The sequence below is a fragment of the Lycium ferocissimum genome, chromosome 6, assembly GCF_029784015.1.
Source record: "Lycium ferocissimum isolate CSIRO_LF1 chromosome 6, AGI_CSIRO_Lferr_CH_V1, whole genome shotgun sequence".
Lineage (NCBI taxonomy): Eukaryota > Viridiplantae > Streptophyta > Magnoliopsida > Solanales > Solanaceae > Lycium > Lycium ferocissimum.
The window spans coordinates 63,449,358-63,467,110 of NC_081347.1; the positions used below are offsets into that span (position 1 = coordinate 63,449,358).

At 32.5% G+C, this 17,753-nt stretch overlaps 1 protein-coding gene across 1 annotated transcript; it reads right to left on the reverse strand.

Moving 5' to 3' along the window:
• Positions 1 to 4,742: 4,742 nt before the first annotated feature.
• LOC132060001 (plasmodesmata-located protein 6-like) lies at positions 4,743 to 10,488 on the reverse strand. Its single transcript, XM_059452846.1, has 4 exons — positions 9,773 to 10,488; positions 8,952 to 9,161; positions 5,991 to 6,098; positions 4,743 to 5,060 (listed from the first exon to the last, which is right to left on the reverse strand). The coding sequence occupies exons 1-4, from the start codon at positions 10,296 to 10,298 to the stop codon at positions 5,050 to 5,052; spliced, it is 855 nt and encodes a 284-aa protein (XP_059308829.1). The 5' UTR covers positions 10,299 to 10,488; the 3' UTR covers positions 4,743 to 5,049.
• Between the last annotated feature and the right edge of the window lie 7,265 nt (positions 10,489 to 17,753).

The window sequence follows — 17,753 nt, forward strand, 5'->3', positions numbered from 1 at the left end:
ATTAAAATATCTTGACAAGATTTCTCATTGGTTAATTTGAACTGTATACATATCAGCATACTTTTTAGATGGACTGAATAATTGGGCGGATCAAACTTGGGAGTTCGACGGATCATATTTTTATGGGCTAATTTTATCAACCCCTCCTTACAATGCATGAATTATTATATATATGGTTCTCTCATAGAATTCATAGGCACAACACAAAACTCTGAATATTACAAAGAAGCAAAAAATGTATTCTCAGTCAAGTTCTCTCATTGTCTTTTGCTTTGTGGTGGTCATGGTTTCAAATAGTTTTGTTGCACAGGGTGTTGTTAGAACATTTTTCATGGATGTTGGAACAAGCCATAACATTGCACCAAAACCCTCGCCGTACATCAATTCTATCGAAAATACATTTTCTCTGGAAAACATTTCCCTTCGTACCAAGCACACCCATAGTATAACTATACCCCCAAATCCGTCGTTGGATGGTTTGGAGATCCGCCCCGGACCAAGTCCATCGCCTAGTGCCGATGTTTCAGAGGCACCTCTTTGATCTCATGGCTTTGAAGAATATGTGCATGCATGGAGGTAAAGGAAATTGAAGTCCCATTAATATATAGTTAAGACAATATATAGATATTCACTTTTTGCAAGTTGAATTCTACATATATCATTAAATAATTTGTAAAAGTATGTACCTATATGGATTTAAGTTATGTACTGTCTAAAGATTTTTACTCTATTAATGTAATTTAAATTGCAATAGTAAGTATTTATTATTTTACTATGTGTCCTCATTATTGAAGTATTGTACCAAGATTTTATTTAGGGAAAAGTGTAAAAAATATCTCTCTATTTTGGGAAAAAGGGCTAAAAATATCCTCCATTATAAATTTGGGTCAAAAATACCTCTTCCGTCATTAAAGTTTTTAAATATACCCTTGTCTTAATGGAAACCCCCAACATAATTCATTTTTAAACGCGCTCCATTTAAACTTGACCCAACTAAATAAAAAATTCATATGGATTACCCGCTCATGTGCCTAGTGGCCCCAGATGTAATACGAGGGAACAAGTTGGTCGCATATGGATTTTTTATGTAGTTGGGTCGGGTTTAAATAGAGCGGGTTTAAAAATGAAATCGGGTTATATTGGGATTTCCATTAAGATAGGGATATATTTGAAAACTTTAATGACGGGAGAGATATTTTTTACCCAACTTTGTAATGAAGGATATTTTAGCCCTTTTCCCAAAGTAAATGGGCATTTTTGACCGTTTTCCCTTTTATTTAATTCTCAATCGTCCAATACATTTATAACTTTTTTTTGCACGGATTGTCCATCATTTGGGGTGGTCTTTAATTTTTGTCCTTCAAATTGGTGGTCTTTAATTTTTGCCCTTCGCCTAATACACCGAGATTCTGGGTTCGAACCCCAGCTTAGTAAAAGAAAGAAGTAATTTTCGCAAGGCAGATGTTTGGATTCGCAAGAAAAAGTTTTGTTTCACAACTTTGCCTTAAGGTAGAATTTTGCCTCAAAACTCTGCCTTAAGGCATAATTTTACCTTCAGGCGAAAATTCTGCTCTGCCTTGCGAATTTTAAAATTTTTAACTGAGCGGGAGTTCAAACTCAAAACCAAAAAAATTTTAGCGAAGGACAAAAATTAAAGACCAACAATTTGAGAGCTAAAAATTAAAGACCATCCCAGCTAAGGACAATCCTGCAAATTGCCCCATTTATAATGAAAATGGTCGTCAATTACTGGCTGTACTCAGTAGATAATTGTGTAAAGGAGGCCCAAGATTTAGAAACCAGGGATTCCCCAATAACGAGTCCAAACATGTGGCCCATTTAACTTCATTTGTACTTCTGGGCTCTGGCTTCCTCACATTTAAGAGCACCACCAACGGGTCATTCGCACAACATTTTTTTTTGTGCGGATTCCTCTTCGAAGGCACTGGTCTTTAATTTTTGACCCTCAAATTGGAGGTCTATAATTTTTGTTTTTCGCCTAATACCCAGAGGTTCTGAGTTCAAATTTCAGGTCAGAAAAAAAAAAAAAACGCAAGGCAGAGTTTTGCATTCAAAACTCTGCTTGAGGCTTAACTTTGGCCCGAATATGCATAACTTTGCTACGAAACTTTGCCTTGCGATTTTTTTTTTTAACTAAGCCGGGGTTCGAACCACAATGGTATATTAGGCGAAGGACAAAAATTAAAGACCACCAATTTGCGGGACAAAAAATTAAATACTAGTGCCTTTGAAGGCTAATCGTGCAAATGACCCCTCACACAAATGTCTCCTATTTCGGGGTGGTCCTTAATTTTTACCCCTTAAATTTGCAGTCTTAAATATTTGCCCTTCGGCATTTTTGATGAGGCATAATTAAAATTTTGCAAGGCATAGTTTACATATGTATCATAACATTCACACAATTTATGCCGGACTATACAAAACTTTCACACTTAATATAACATGAAAAATAGTAACTCATGTCGGATAACTTAATTCTTACAGAATTTATGTCGAGCAAGGCAAAAGTTCAGTTTCCGAAGATAAAAATGTTACACAAATTATGCCTTACGAAATAAGGTTTGGATATTTCCATTAAATGAGTAGCAAGAAAAATAATAATTAAAGACCACATTTATGAGGGGCAAAAATTATAGACTTGTATGTTTGAATGACAATCCGGGCAAATTTAAAAAAAAAAAAAGGAAGACCTATGCCTATAGAACAGTAGTACCCCGGGAAAATCCATTTTTTTGCGCAGATTGCCCTTCAAAGACACTGGTCTTTAATTTTTGTCTCTCAAGTTGGTCTGTCATTTTGGCCTTCGGCCAAAAAGGTGCGATCGAAAATACCTGTTTTGGGTTCGAATCCTCGATCAGTAAAAAAAAAAAAAAAATCGCAAGGCAAGACATTGCAAAAAGTCTGCCTTATGCGGCAGAGTTTGCCTTAAGGCGTAACTAAAGTCTGCCGCATAAGGCAGACTTTTCGCGAAGCCTTGCCTTGTTATTTTATTTTTTATTTTTATGACTAAGTCGGAATTCGAACTCAAAACCCTTATTTTTAAGTTAACAAAAAAAATTAAAAGATCAAAGAATTCGCGACAAAAAATTAAGGACCACCCTCTAAGAAGGACAATCGTGCAAGTTGCACCGGAAAATATCCTGCCCGTGCCAGTAGGTGCGTGTTCGATTTCTACGATTCATTTCTCACTTTCCCATAGTTATGTAATAGAAAAAATTAAAAAGAAAAGGTACTTGTGACATCTTGATCCCTTTAATAATGTCTCCCTTTGGTATATCATGATTTCCATGCTTTAGCAGGTTTTATTTAGGAATATACAAACTTTCTGCTCTAATTCTAGTACCCTAATTATTGACCACAATAATTAAGTGAAAAATCCACAACTCAGTGGTCCCAATTATATATCTCAGGTCATTATTAAACTTGGACGCTTTAAGCACGATGGAATTAAAAAGTTAAACAAAAGGTAGGATCATTATAAGATTCGACTAGATTGGGATCATCATTTTACCTAATTCTTATGAATGAATGCTTAAAATATTCCAACAGTTATGATATTGCAATCTGATTACTGATAAGTATCCCCGCACGTTTATTATTATCTTTATCTTTATCATTAAATTTAAACATCGATAACCATTTGATTGTCCTTACATGTATTATAGTAATAAGAGTAACTTTATAGATGTCTAATTGCAACTAAAAGTAGACGGAATGTTGTCTCGAATCATTGTCGTTGTGATAAATAGCATTATATTTACTAATGTTAATTATTTTAACTTTGTTAAATAAAATGAAAATACATTCTTTGGATTGAGGTTGGGGAGGAGCAGAGATGTACAATGACAAATTAAATGCATCCACTTATTTGATTGATAAATAAATAGTATTATATTACCCAAAAGAATTTCACGCGCAAATTTGACCAACCCAATTAGTCACTTATTGTTTGTGAAATAATTTGAGCATCCAAATTCAAAACTTTAAGGTAATAGTTGGAGTAGCCCAGGACCTACATTTGGACCCTTTTAAAAACCCTTATAACTGATGAAGTACAAGTGCTCTAACACCCTCCTGCACGTATAACTCGGTTCTTGAGTTTACACGTGAACTGTATTTTTTTTAAAAGATTGAATAGTGGACTTTGAGGTAGGAGCAAGAGATGAGACTTAACAGACTAAAATTGGTGAGCTGGAGCAAATCAAAATTTGTGGCTCGAGGGACTAAATTCAGAAATAAGAAGCCCAGAGCAACTTGATGTGTTACATTGAGACAAAGTCCAAAGCATTATGGTAGGTAGGGAGAAAACAATTGTGCAAACGGGCTCATCAAAATTTGACTATGATATCATATAAAAGAATTTGAGCATCTAATAACACAAAATCTTAAGGCAGTGTAGCGCAGGATCGTTTAAATTCTTTTGAAAACCCTTACACTATCGATGAGTTACAAGTGCTCTAACATTACATGAAGTATCTAAGGACAATAGAATATCAAGAAATTAAAACCATGAAATGTAATATCACTTTTTATTTTTAAAGGATATCATGGAAAATGAGAAGTATAGCTGATGTGATTGGCGAGTGTATTGAAGCAAAACACCAAAAAATCTGGAAAAATATTTAAAAGATTTTGAAATAGGAATGAACTCTCTGCATATGACCTTATAATTGAATATAAAATATGCTTACATGAAAAAGGGGATTTAACAAATTGCATAATTCACAACAAAAAGTGCATTAAGTTACCTTTAGCAGAAAGTGAGCCCTTTTACAAAAAGTATAGAGGCCATTTGCACATAATGCACTAGCTACTATTATTGCAAGAAAATATCTTTTATCTTGCTACTATGCTCCTGTTTCCTTCTAAAGCACTTTTTAACCAAACTTTTTGAGTCTTGTTTTGAGGATAAGAAGTGGGAGCTAATTTACAAAAGCTAAAGAGCACCCAAAAAAAAAAAAAGTTACCCAAGTGATAAGCAAGGGAGAAGAAGTTCTACCCACATGGATATGATATGATGTGCCTTATTTATTTACCACCTGAAAATTTCAAAGTAAAGAGGATCAATTATTATTTAAGTTCATCAACTCATTAATTACACCTATGCTAGAGAAAACTAATTTTATCTACTGTTATGTCCCAATTTATGTACAGATGTTTGCTGTGCACCTAATTTAAGAAGGAAAGACTTTTTAAATTTATATCTATATCAAACTACAGACATCTGTGTGGTTATATATTGGATTGAGACTACTTAAATGAGGTGAAATGAATAGTGATAGTTCATATAACTGACCCCAATTTATTCGGGATTGCGGCATAATTGTTGTTGTTGTATTGACTTATTGCCTTATTGGCCCATTTTCTAATTATAGTATGTGTGTATGTTATTTTTTAAAAAAACAAAAAATTAAAAAGTATAGTATAGAAACTATGAAATATTTACTCCCTCCATTCCAAAATAATTGGTATCTTTCACTTTTCGAGAGTCAATTTGATAAATATTCGAAGCTAAATTCGATTTGATTAATTCAATAAATCAAAAGTTAGATACTCAAAAATTATATGTAAAGTATTGTAAGTTGCAATTTTTCTCATATTAATATGATGAAAAATACATCTTAAAATATTGATCAAAATGTATACGATTTGACTCTTTAGAAACGAAATATGACAAGTATGTTGGGATGAAACGAGAAGAATTTTTTTGAAATTATGATTGATATTAGTGTTAAAAAAAACTAAGTAATAGGAATAACTCATTTAGATCTTTACATTATATATGACTATAGATTTTTTTGGGTCATCTACATTTGTCAGTGAAAAATAAATTAAGGCTTAATATTGCAGTTTGGCTTTAGGCCACTAATTAAATTTGTTGAACCGCCCCTTTCTTATTGTGGCTGTTAACAAGTGGCATGAAGTATAAAAATAGATGAGCATGATCAAGATGAAAAGAAGAGACTGACCGTTCTTTTCACAAAGCTTATTTAGAACAGAAAGGAAAACAATGAGGACTGCCACACCAGCTATAACCCCAATTGTAATTGCAAGTGTCTTTTCAACATCTTCATCTTCTTCATCTCCTGCAGTTGTATGGCCAAACTTAGAGAAGTATATGATTTGTACTTCAAATTGTTTGTTAATTAAAAACTAATTAACTAGTTTGTATTACTACATTTCTCACATTTTATCAAGTTATTATCTATTCAATTTGCATTTTTTATCAACTTCTATTTCAATTCTAGTCATTCATATAGTTGAATTCATTTCATTTCGTGCAAACTTCACCCACTCGTATATACTAGAAAAAATGTGATCATGGCTCTTATATACTAGAATCTAACTTTTAGATGAGTTGAATAGAACGGTCAAATGAGCTGCGTTAATTAATAAATAAGAGGGTCATTGACCGACCCAAACATAAATTGATTAGGCGGATCATATTTTCATGGGTTAATTTGCCACCCACTTTACCTACTCGTATATAATAGGGGAAAAAATGTGACCATATCTCCTGTACAATAGAACCAAAACTTGAATCTATGAGTGGTATGGAATTCTTTCCTTTCCAAGTGAAATTTCCCGATAAATGAAAGAGTGACAAATAAACAAAAAAACAAGTGGAATATTTTGAGAACCACAATGGGATTTTGCAAGTGGTAGAGTGACCTCATTTTCTTTTGTCATGACTTATAAGAGCGAACTTCGTGGAAGTTCTTTTGCATATGGAAAATGACAAGTCATCCATGGACTGGTTGAGTATGATGTTTCCTAGAAATAATCAAACGATAAAACTTTTGTAGATTGACGTTGATAAAGTGATTATGCAGTTAAGTCATGTAATGACAACAAGTGTGTCACATAATGATTATCTTTTCGAATGATCTCGAAAACTGAAAATATGATCAAGTGATTATGCAATTGAGTTATCTGTACAAATCATCAGCATTGCCTAATACTATCCACAATCAAAAGGTGGAGAATGACAACAAGTGTGTCATATAATGATTATCTTTTCGAATGATCTCGAAAACTCAAAATATGATCAAGTGATTATGCAAATGAGTTATCTGTACAAATCATCAAGATTACCTAATAGTACTATCCACAATTAAAAGGTTGACTAAAAGGCCGATAAGAATGAATTTTGAACTTAATTTAATTTCAAAAATTAATTTACGAAGTGAGAATCACTCAAATAATATAGACAAAATCACCCATTAATTAAGGACGATACAAGAAATTCTAACACTCTCACACACTCAGCTCTCCTAATCGAAGCCTGTACGACATAATATGAGGCTCTAATATTGGGTAAATCAAAAATTAAAATTGATCCAACTCCTATATCATAATAAGAAATCGATTGATTCTAACTCAACCCAATAAGATTGTCAAAAAACTATCTAAAAGGACAAAATTATCCATTGAGAACTGATGTTAGAAATTCTAACAAAGGGTTCCTTAGGAAATAAAGCTTTATAAGCAAATTTTCATGAGATGGAAACATTATTTTTTTTATTCTCTTTCATATTGTGGTAATCATCAAGAAAAGGAATATGCCACCTTCAATAAACAATGAGAAGAAAGCTCTTGCAATTATGACGATTGTTTTGCTCTTCGATTAAGAAAAAATGAAGGCGGCAAGAATAGTACAACACATACTTTTTCTTCACTTTTGAAAAATTGAAATCTACGTAATAATAATGCAAATAAAGCAAAAAAGGACATACAGGAAAAGACTTCTTTTCCCATCCTAACCTCTATGATTACTCACATAGCCAACCTAAAGAACCCTCCCTTTCTAGTAACCTACCGTCTACCGTTTTTACCCCGTTATTACTTAGCATTTCTCCTATCTTGTAAAATAAAATTATATCATTTAATTAGAATTGGCTTAAATCACCTTACACCTATATCATAACTACCCATCTCAAAAAATAAAGAAAAAGGAAATCGTTATCCATAGCTGGAGCTAGGATCAGGTAAGGAAATTAAATTGAATCCCTATAAAATTAATTTGAATCCCTATAAACATTATACTGCGCAAATAAGAATAAATAAATTTCTTATTACATATAAACATTTAAATATATACCCTGAGAATAGATTATATTGTAAGGATAAATGAGTTTTAAAAATTATTTTAGGTCACAGGTTTAAATTTTAGATATGACATTTTAGTATATAGTATTTTTTTTAATTTTATGATCTCCTGATATAAGTTACTATGCAGCATTTGTCCATTCCAATATGTTAATTAAGCAATTATCACCATGTTAACAAAATTTCGTCAAATCCAATCATCAAAACTTAAATCAATTTTATACAATATTTACTTAATCCATCCATCCTCATTTTCAATTACCTATGGACTTAAAATCACAATTTAACAAATTTCTCCTGACCATGCAATGAGAAAACCTCCCGTAACTTAAATTTACCAGTTATAGAGCCTGTTTGGATGGGTTTATTTTAAGCAGCTTATAAGCTAAAAAAAAATAAGTTGGGCTACCCAACTTATTTTTTTTTTGGCTTATAAGCTGAAAACCCCAACTTATTTTTTTTTTTTTTTGTCTTATAAGTTCGTTTTCAAATTTATAAGTTCGCTTTTTATATAATTTAAGTCAAATAGGCTAATTATTTTTGTGAGCTTATTTTAAGCACAAAAATAATTTTAAGTTAGTAGGACCAAACACTCAAAAAAGCTGAAAATAGCTTATAAGCAACTTATAAGCCAATCCAAACGGGCTCATAATTACCACAGAGAAGAGATGTTGAAAAAATAATAATTAATTAAACTACTTAGTATAATATAGTTTCACCACATTTTTACTAATATAATTTCACCACATTTTTACTAACACGAAAAAAAATAAAAAGAAAGCCATAAACCATGCACCACTGATTATGGCGGAGCAGCTTACCACTTTTAGAAGTGAATCCACTCTCCGAGAACCGCGCGTAGCACTTTCCCAAAAACATATCTCCCCAAGGTGAGGACCCACACTCGCTTTTCAACCGTCGGATCGCCTCTGATAAACAATCTTGACACTCGCTCATACTCATATCTTGTGTACACTGCGCTACACCGTGTACTCTCCCTGACCCAGCCACTCTAAAATATTGTTCCTCACCTGGTAATAGGGTAAAAAAATCAGTCCATAAAAGTATGACGTTCAAGTTTGAGCTGATTATTGACCCTACCATTTATGAAGTAATTGCACGGTCTGTCCTTCAAGTGGATTGGTCTTTAATGTTTGTCCTACAAATGGGCTGGTCTTTAATTTTTTCCCTTCAAAATTAAATTTATACCTAGTGGGATATAAATTTTATATGTTGGGGACATAACTTCACAAGATATTATAATGCGTATATAAAGGACAAAAATTAAAGACTAAGACAAAATAGGAATGAAAGTGCAAATGGCCCTCATTTATTAGCTCAGCCCAACCCATTTCAGCGCATAAGAAGTTGGGCTGATATGTAGACCAAATTGACCGATATGAAATTTTATTAAAATATTTTTAAAAAGATATTCTTTTTATTTAATATGTCATATATAGCCATAATAAAGAAAGAAAATATTTTTATTAGGTACTAAAAACTTTAGACAACAACTTTGGGCAGGTTGAGTCATGACACGCTTTTTAGCTCATGTTTCCCCAAATAACTTTTGTACGAGTTAATAGTCAACCCATTTTAACCCGTTCAAATTTAACTCAACCCGCCCATTTAACACCAGTACCTGATAAATACGTCAAAACACCGTCGTTCCTAGCCAACATATCCGAGTCATCCATAATCGACGGTCCACATTTATGCATGACAACTCCTTTGTCTTCAACGCCAAGAAAAGAAACATTATCGTACTTCACGAAACAACCATCCAACTGCAACGCGCCGCCGTACGAGTCAACGCATATCGTCCCGAGTTGACTCACCGCGGCAGCGATGCATTTCCGGCAGTCGGAACTTCCCAAGTCACCACGGCATTGGAAAAGCCCGTAAACGATGTCGTTTTGGCCCGAACCCGGCATGGAAATCTTGAAATTGTTGAAACTTGCATAGCCTGCTGAGTTGACTAGGGAAGTAAGTACCGAGTTGACGTTTGACTCGTATACTGTACCAGGATTATATTTTTGTTGTGAACATCCACCATAGACAAAAGATTGTGTAGATGCATTTGATGGGTACGTGAAAAATAAGAAGACAATAAATAGCATATAAACAAGAAGAACATGAAGAGAAATTTTTTTAATACAAAACTTCATTTTTTTTATTTTTTTTTTGCTTGTTGTTCTTTGAAGTTATGGCACTAGTGTTTCAATATACTTTTGTATGGAAGGGGGTGGGTGGGGGGTAGTGTTGCTTGGTGGAGATTTACGTGAGGAAATGGTGAACTCAAGAAGAAGTATATGTGATTAAAGTTAAAGGAGTATGGGATATGGACCATGGAGCTATATATAGGACGGCAAGTATAATTAGAGCATGGAAAAGAAGAGAAGAGAGAGAGAGAAACAATTAGTGGGGAAGACTTAATTTTGTACTTTCATTTTAAATATTTATTTAGTTATGTGACTTAGTTTTGTGGTTTCAATTTAAGTAGTTAGTTATATCACTCTTTTTTACGAGATCAGTAAAAAATAATATAGGTAGAGGCGGATGCAAATTATTGATACCAAATTTATCTGAAAGCAATACTTTTGGATGTGAGATATAAATTACTTATGTGTACAAATTCATAATAAATTAGTAGATATGAATCACTTTAAAGATACAATGTGTTCAATGCTAGAAACATGAAAGGTTGAATTTATAAAGATTAAATCTCGATGAGTTCACCTCTGAACACAAAATATATGTAAATAAAGCGCGTATGATCTCTATAGTGTCATTTCCTTAATTATATTCAAACAGTCTTTTGGATTTTATCTCCTTCAAAATAGCCAGTGGTTGGCTGTTCGATTGGGATGAGTATAGAAATTTGTATAAAGTTTTAATTTTTACATCATTAATGTAAAAATAATTATTTGCATTATCAAGTTCTCCAAAGAATATAGTTAAACCTCTCTAAATGTAAAAATTTTAGTCTTATTCATATTCAATCTTAAAAGTAAGACAAGTCATTTACTTTTACCATAATATATAAAATAAAAGGAACCAAATAACATAAAAGATTTTTACTCTAATAATATGTATAACTTGAACTCATCTGTATATGTGACTAGTATAATTAAGGGCAATTCGCAGAATTGCCCTTCTTTTGGGGTGGTCTTTAAATTTTGCGAATTGCCCTTCTTTTGGGGTGGTCTTTAAATTTTGCCCTTCATATTTGAAATGTTTAAATTTTGCTTATTAACACCCATGTTCGGGGTTCGACACGCGCAGGTCAAAATTTTAAAAAAAAAAATTCGCAAGGGGAAATTTATTTTACGCGCGAACAAAGATACACATTTGTTAAGGAATTACACATTTTATCTTAGGACCGGATACTCGTGCCTTATGGGCGGACTTGGCATAAAGTATGTCGGTCCAAGATAACTTGATAATTCCTTCACAAAGCATACGCCGGGGGCATACTTTTAATGAAGCGAAACTTTTTATGGGACCGGATAACTTTGAAGGAATTATCAAAGTTATGCGGACCGTGATACTTATGCCAAGTCTCGCCCATAAGGCATAAGTATGTCGGGTCCCAGATAACTTTGATAATTCCTTCATAAAGTTACGCGCGGGGCATACTTTTAACGGGCAAACTTTTATGCCGGACCGATAACTTTGTGAAGGAATTATCAAAGTTATGCGACCGATACTTATGCCAAGTCCGCCTGAGCATAAGTATGCCGGGTCCGTATAACTTTGGTAATTCCTTAACAAAAGTATGCCGGTCCCAGATAGCGAAATTTAAACTTGCCTTGCGAATTTTTTAAAATTTTGATTGCGCGTGGGTTCGAACTCTGAACCTATGGGTGTTAATCAAGCGAAATTTTAAAGATTTTAAATATGAGGGGCAAAATTTAAAGACCACCCCAAACGAAGGGCACTCCGCGCAAAAAGGCATGGAAAAGAAGACTTAAGGGGAAAGTCTTTGGGTATGGTGTGTTTGAGGGGCTATTGTAGCCGTGGATCCAGTTTCTATGGACCCAGAAAAATATAATACACAGTAGGGTTTTTAATAATATAGAAGTTATAATCTTGTCTTTATACTGTTTGCAAAGGCATTTTCTCATTTTGGCTGCTAATGCTTTTTCTAGTGACTTTCCTTTATAAATAGGTGAATGATCTAGAATCATCTCGTTCCCTGACATTTAATTGTAGTAGAAAAAAAAAAAAGGATTCTGAAAGAAGTTTGAAAGAATTAATTTAGTATAAAAGAATTTAAGTTAGTATATGCTTATAATGTGAAGGATTTTTTTTTTTTTTTATGGCAAGGGGACCCGCAGCTGCTACGTTTTGGGTGGGTGCGCGTAGGAAATTTTATTTTTTCTTTATGACAAGGAAACCCGTAGCCGCTACTCTTCGGGTGTGCAGAGGGTAAACCGTGCTCCTGTACAATATTCCGCAAACCACACAGGAAAGATAACCCGCATTAGGCAAGCCCCGCGCAACGGGCTCGATCCAAAAGGCAAATCCCCTGCTGTTATAGGCAGGGAGTTTTGAACCTGAAAGCTTCGTTATGAAAGTCTCATGTTCAACCAACTGAGCACCCTTGCGGGTTAAAGAAATTTTATATTATTAATATAATTTAACCTATAATGGTATATGAATTACGTCTCCTAATTCTAATTACAAATTTAAGGAAAAAGGCGGCCAAAGCAATGGCTTTAAAGTAAAAAAATATAATTTTAACTGAAAAAAGGAAAGAAAAACTAATATTTGTTACTAATGTTTATCGTTGAGAGCGTATGAAAATATTCTTGATTTTCTATTTAGAGGGAATAAATACGGATCACTAGATGTTGAGAATATGAAAATATTTCCTTAACCTTGAAAGTTCCTTGGAACCTCAAGGTGAATTTTGAACCCTCTAAATAACGAAGCCAACCTCTAGTCTAGTTCTTATGTACATGGGATTAAAAATCTATATATATACAAAAAAAAAAAAAATACCTTATATAATAGTGTAATTTTTGCTGAGTAGGTTTGGGTGAACATTCTCCCGCCTTCCAGATCCACCTCTGAGCATAACAGTCACTGTGATTCTTTTCCAGTTGCCTATATTCCTTACGGAATAATGTCCTGTAACAATTGCCGGGAAGAAATTTCCTCAAGTAAAGCTGATAAAATCTTACATAGGGTCAACAAAGTATCATGAGCACACACTTTGCATCGGTTAGAAAAATAGACTTCATAATAAAAATATATACGTATTTAAAAGAAAAGTTAGGGCCTCTCATCAAGACTTGGCTTTAGGCCACCCGAGGACGTTAAGCCGGCCCTGCCTAAGTGTTGTACAATATAATGATAATTCACTAATTATTTCAAATGCTCGTCATTAAAAAAAAAAAAAAAAAAAAAAAGATTATTTCTACTCCTTGGAAACTTCCGTCCAACTCCGAATGTTAGAAGGTGTGCCAATTTACTTGGTGCACTATTGAATCCGGTCTTACATAGACTGAATGATATTATAATTTTTCCGAGAAATCGATAGAATTTCTGCTGCTTAGTTTTTATTTGGGCTCTTGTCGTCAAATGAAATGTCAATAACTCCTTTTTTTTCATTCTTTTTTTTGTTTAAACAAAGGGGGCACGCTTAAAACAATGGTTTTCTCCGTATTAAACTCAATCACTTATAGCCGTTATTTTTTTAATTTTCTGTTAAGGTATATCCAGCTGCGATTCCAAAATTTCTTATAGTATCATTCAGTCTATGTAAAACCGGATTCAATAGTGCACCAATTAAATTTGCACACCTTCTAATATTTTGAGTTAGACGGAAGTTTTCAGGTTATAGAAACAATCTCTAGGGAACATATCAGTTATTCCCTCCGTTTCCGAAATTTCCTTTTATTGGATTATCCCTTGGAAAAATAGGTAGGTATGTATAGGCTATAGTAGCTTTGGTGCTGAACAATTAGGTGAAGTGTCGTTTAACAAGTAGGTTTAATTTCCTAGTAAAGCTTAATTAATTATCACGTTAGATAAGTTGTGATAATGCTAACTACGACTAAGACTACTTTAAAGGAGAGAGTACCATAAATAATTTTGTTAAATCACCTTTTCTACTATTATTTTACTAATTTTTTGTCTAACTACAGGTGATATACGTTTTTTTGACGGTCCGTGTAGAATATGGTCATCAGAAACTATTTTCGATAGACTTTTGTCAGAAATTTGATACCGAGAAGAATGGCCGCAGAAAAAGCACCTACGTGATGCTAATAGTAATTTTTTCGAAAACGAATCAAATTTTCCCTTGTACTCTCACAAATAAATTATATTTGTTATACTTTTTCAATAGATTTGTCCTTGCCATTCAACTTTAGTGCAATATTTGTCATTGTACTCTAAAAAATAGCCATATTCACCCCTACTACGTTAAATCCCTATATCACACTTTAATTTCCGCTCTCATAATATTTAAAAAGAAAAGACTATAATAGGAGAAAATGTGATGAAGCTGAGGTAATTCTGCTGTCGTAAAGAAAGAAGTTCTTTCGTTCAGAAAACATGATATATTTTGAAATTTGAAATTTTTTTAACTTTAACTTTTTATTTATCCTTAATGCTAAATCTTTGTAGTCAAACAAATGTTATTACATATTTATTATATAACTTTTAAAATTGAATTTTTATAAGCGTGCGAATACTAGTTATGGCATATTAAAAATTACTAGTTTTATTTTCTTAAATTCTATAACTAATCAAACTAGGCATACAAATTGAAACAGACGAATCTACTATTTTTCAGTAACAGGGAGATTGTAGTAAGCTAATTGTAAGTTTGACCCAATTCAAGATTTAGAGTGGAAACTCATTAAACATGGAAGGGGAAAAAGACTAGCGCTTTGGGTATATCGACTACTTTTAGACATTATCTTCAAAAAGAAGTAAAAGAAAAAAGAACTGTGCTTTTCATCAGAACTGTTTTTTAGCACGTTAGGTCGTTAACTAACAACTCTTACTACTTTAATTTTGAGCCTCAAAGAGTCAAAGTTCTTCTTGAAGTTTTAATTAAATCATTCATTGTTGCTTTCTTCTATTAATTGTTGTTCTTCTTCTCCTTCTTCTTTTCTCTTCAACATCCAGCTTTATGTTTTTTAATATCTGTTAAAAATAATAATAGACCCCTAGGGTATTGAAAATTGACCACCGAGTGCATAATTCTAAGATAATAAGAATTCAATTTTTGTACACCTTCAAATCAATTTGTTTCTTTTCAAATAAATACAGTACGTATAGAAATAATATTTTGTGTCAGAGTTCTCGTGCGAAGATACATACATACAGTTTGATTATTTGTATTAAATAAATGAAAGCATGATTTTCAAAAGGAATATAAAAACTAACAAGTAGTAGTCAACAAGGACCAAAGGAATAGAAAAACAAGTACTAGTACTCAACAAATTTGCTTTTTGAGCAGGATTATTTTTGTTTAGCTAAATGATCACCAAATTAGGTAGTTTGGGCATAATAGTACTTTCTTTCGAAGTCTTTATGTTAAACGTATTCTGGTGAATCCAGATCGTTCAGTCAACATTATCCATAAAAGCATCGTTGAAGAAATGGGACTTGTATGTAATACCATGTCCTTGGTCGGATTCAACGAGACAAGAACTTCTAGCTTGACGAGATTGTCCTCCCTACCCACGAAACAAAGAAAATGGCTGCAAACGTCGGTTGAGTGATTCTAATTCGTTTAAGTTACTGCGTTCTAAAGTAACAATTTATACATATTCAATGAATTTTTCAAGACAAATATAAGGTTTGAATCAAAATTACTGGATTCGGCCGAACCCGCAAATGGTATGCTGGCTCTGCCCCTGTGAAACAGGAATGAAACTTTCATGACATCATATCAGGTACTCCCTCGGTTCACTTTTACTTGTCCAGTATGAATTTTGCACACCCCTTAAGAAATAATAAATAAAGTGTATAATTTATCATGGTATCCATATTAATTGGTACATATTTTTAATGGATTTGAAAAATGATTTGGAATGAGTAATTAATATTATGGGTAAAACAGAAAAAAGAAAATTATTTTCTCTTGATCTGCTAAAAGTGACAAATAAAAGTAAAAATGTATTTTTAAAATATTGGATAAGTAAAAGTGAGCGGAAGGAGTATTAATAGTATTTCCATAAAGGACCATAAATTGATTTCAAAGACAAGTAAAAGGGAGCGGTAAATTTATGGTTGTGCATATAGGGCCAAGGGGTAGGGATCTTAGGAAGAATAGGACATTCGAGACTTATAATTGATGGTACGTATTATTGAAATCTTTCATATATATATATATATATATATATATATATATATATATATATATATATATATATATATATATATATATACTCAAACGGCCCGTCTTGCCCCGTGTTTCGGTCAAAAGTGAAAATTCCTAAATTCGTTATAGCATAATTTGTATCACACTTTTCTATTGCATAATTAATTTATGGTAGTAGCACGTTAATTACGTTATGTCTTGTCAATAAATTCTTATAAGAATCAAAGTCTTAATCACATAATTGGATAATCTTTAAAAGAAGACGATCGTTTTGAAGAAGTTAGTTTGGAAGGGAATTAACAAATAATAAAGGCACACACATGTGATTAAATATTCTACAAACTAAAAAAATTTACAGCATGTAATTAATCATAACTCCATGAAGATCATAAATTGGGAATATTTGGCATTTTTATGAATTTGTGAGCATCTAATTTCTTTAGCAATATATAGAAATCGATTTCTTTTGGTATTTATTACTTTTTCACTATGAATTCCATGTGACAAGGATTTATGCTTGTTAAATGTGATGATTTAAGCTTCGAAACTCAATGTTCTTATAAAAAATGGTGAACAATAAATAAGTATATTTTAATATAAAGACCAATTTATTGTTAAATTCACAAAGCTTCACATTAAACAATTGAAGATTCTATAAGTTATTGTTATTAATTAGAGAACTTACAATGTTCTTGCGTGCAATACATGCTTTACTTAGGGTAACACCAACTATGAACGGGAGTATTATTTCGTTATTAAACAATTCGACATGATGAAAAACTTAGACGTAAATAAGGGTGAAGTTAATCAAATTTTCCTCCTAATTAATTTTGTTTAAGCGGCGTTTAAAACGATAAAATGACGTATAATTTGAGACAGAGAGTAGCTAATCATATTGTCCGTTCCTGCTTTTCATTTTTCGGAGACTTCAATTTTGAAATTTGTCTTCTTATTATTACTTTTTAAAAAATAAAATAAAAATTGTGTTAGAACATTATACCTAAGTTTATATTTTCAAAATAAAAAGTTACAAAAAAAAAAAAAAAAAAAAAAAAAGAGCAGAGAATTTAAAAATAATTTCAAAATTCACCGGGTGAAAAATATCATCTCCAGATTAATGTTAAATCTCAAATGAATTCGTCACAATCATTCTTTTCCAATCTAATTATCCATAGTGACGTGTGGGATCTTCCCAATTCAGAAATTCTAGGCATTTCTAAAGGACCTTAAAGTTTTTATATTTTACCAAATTGTATGTGGCAATGTAAGTAATAAA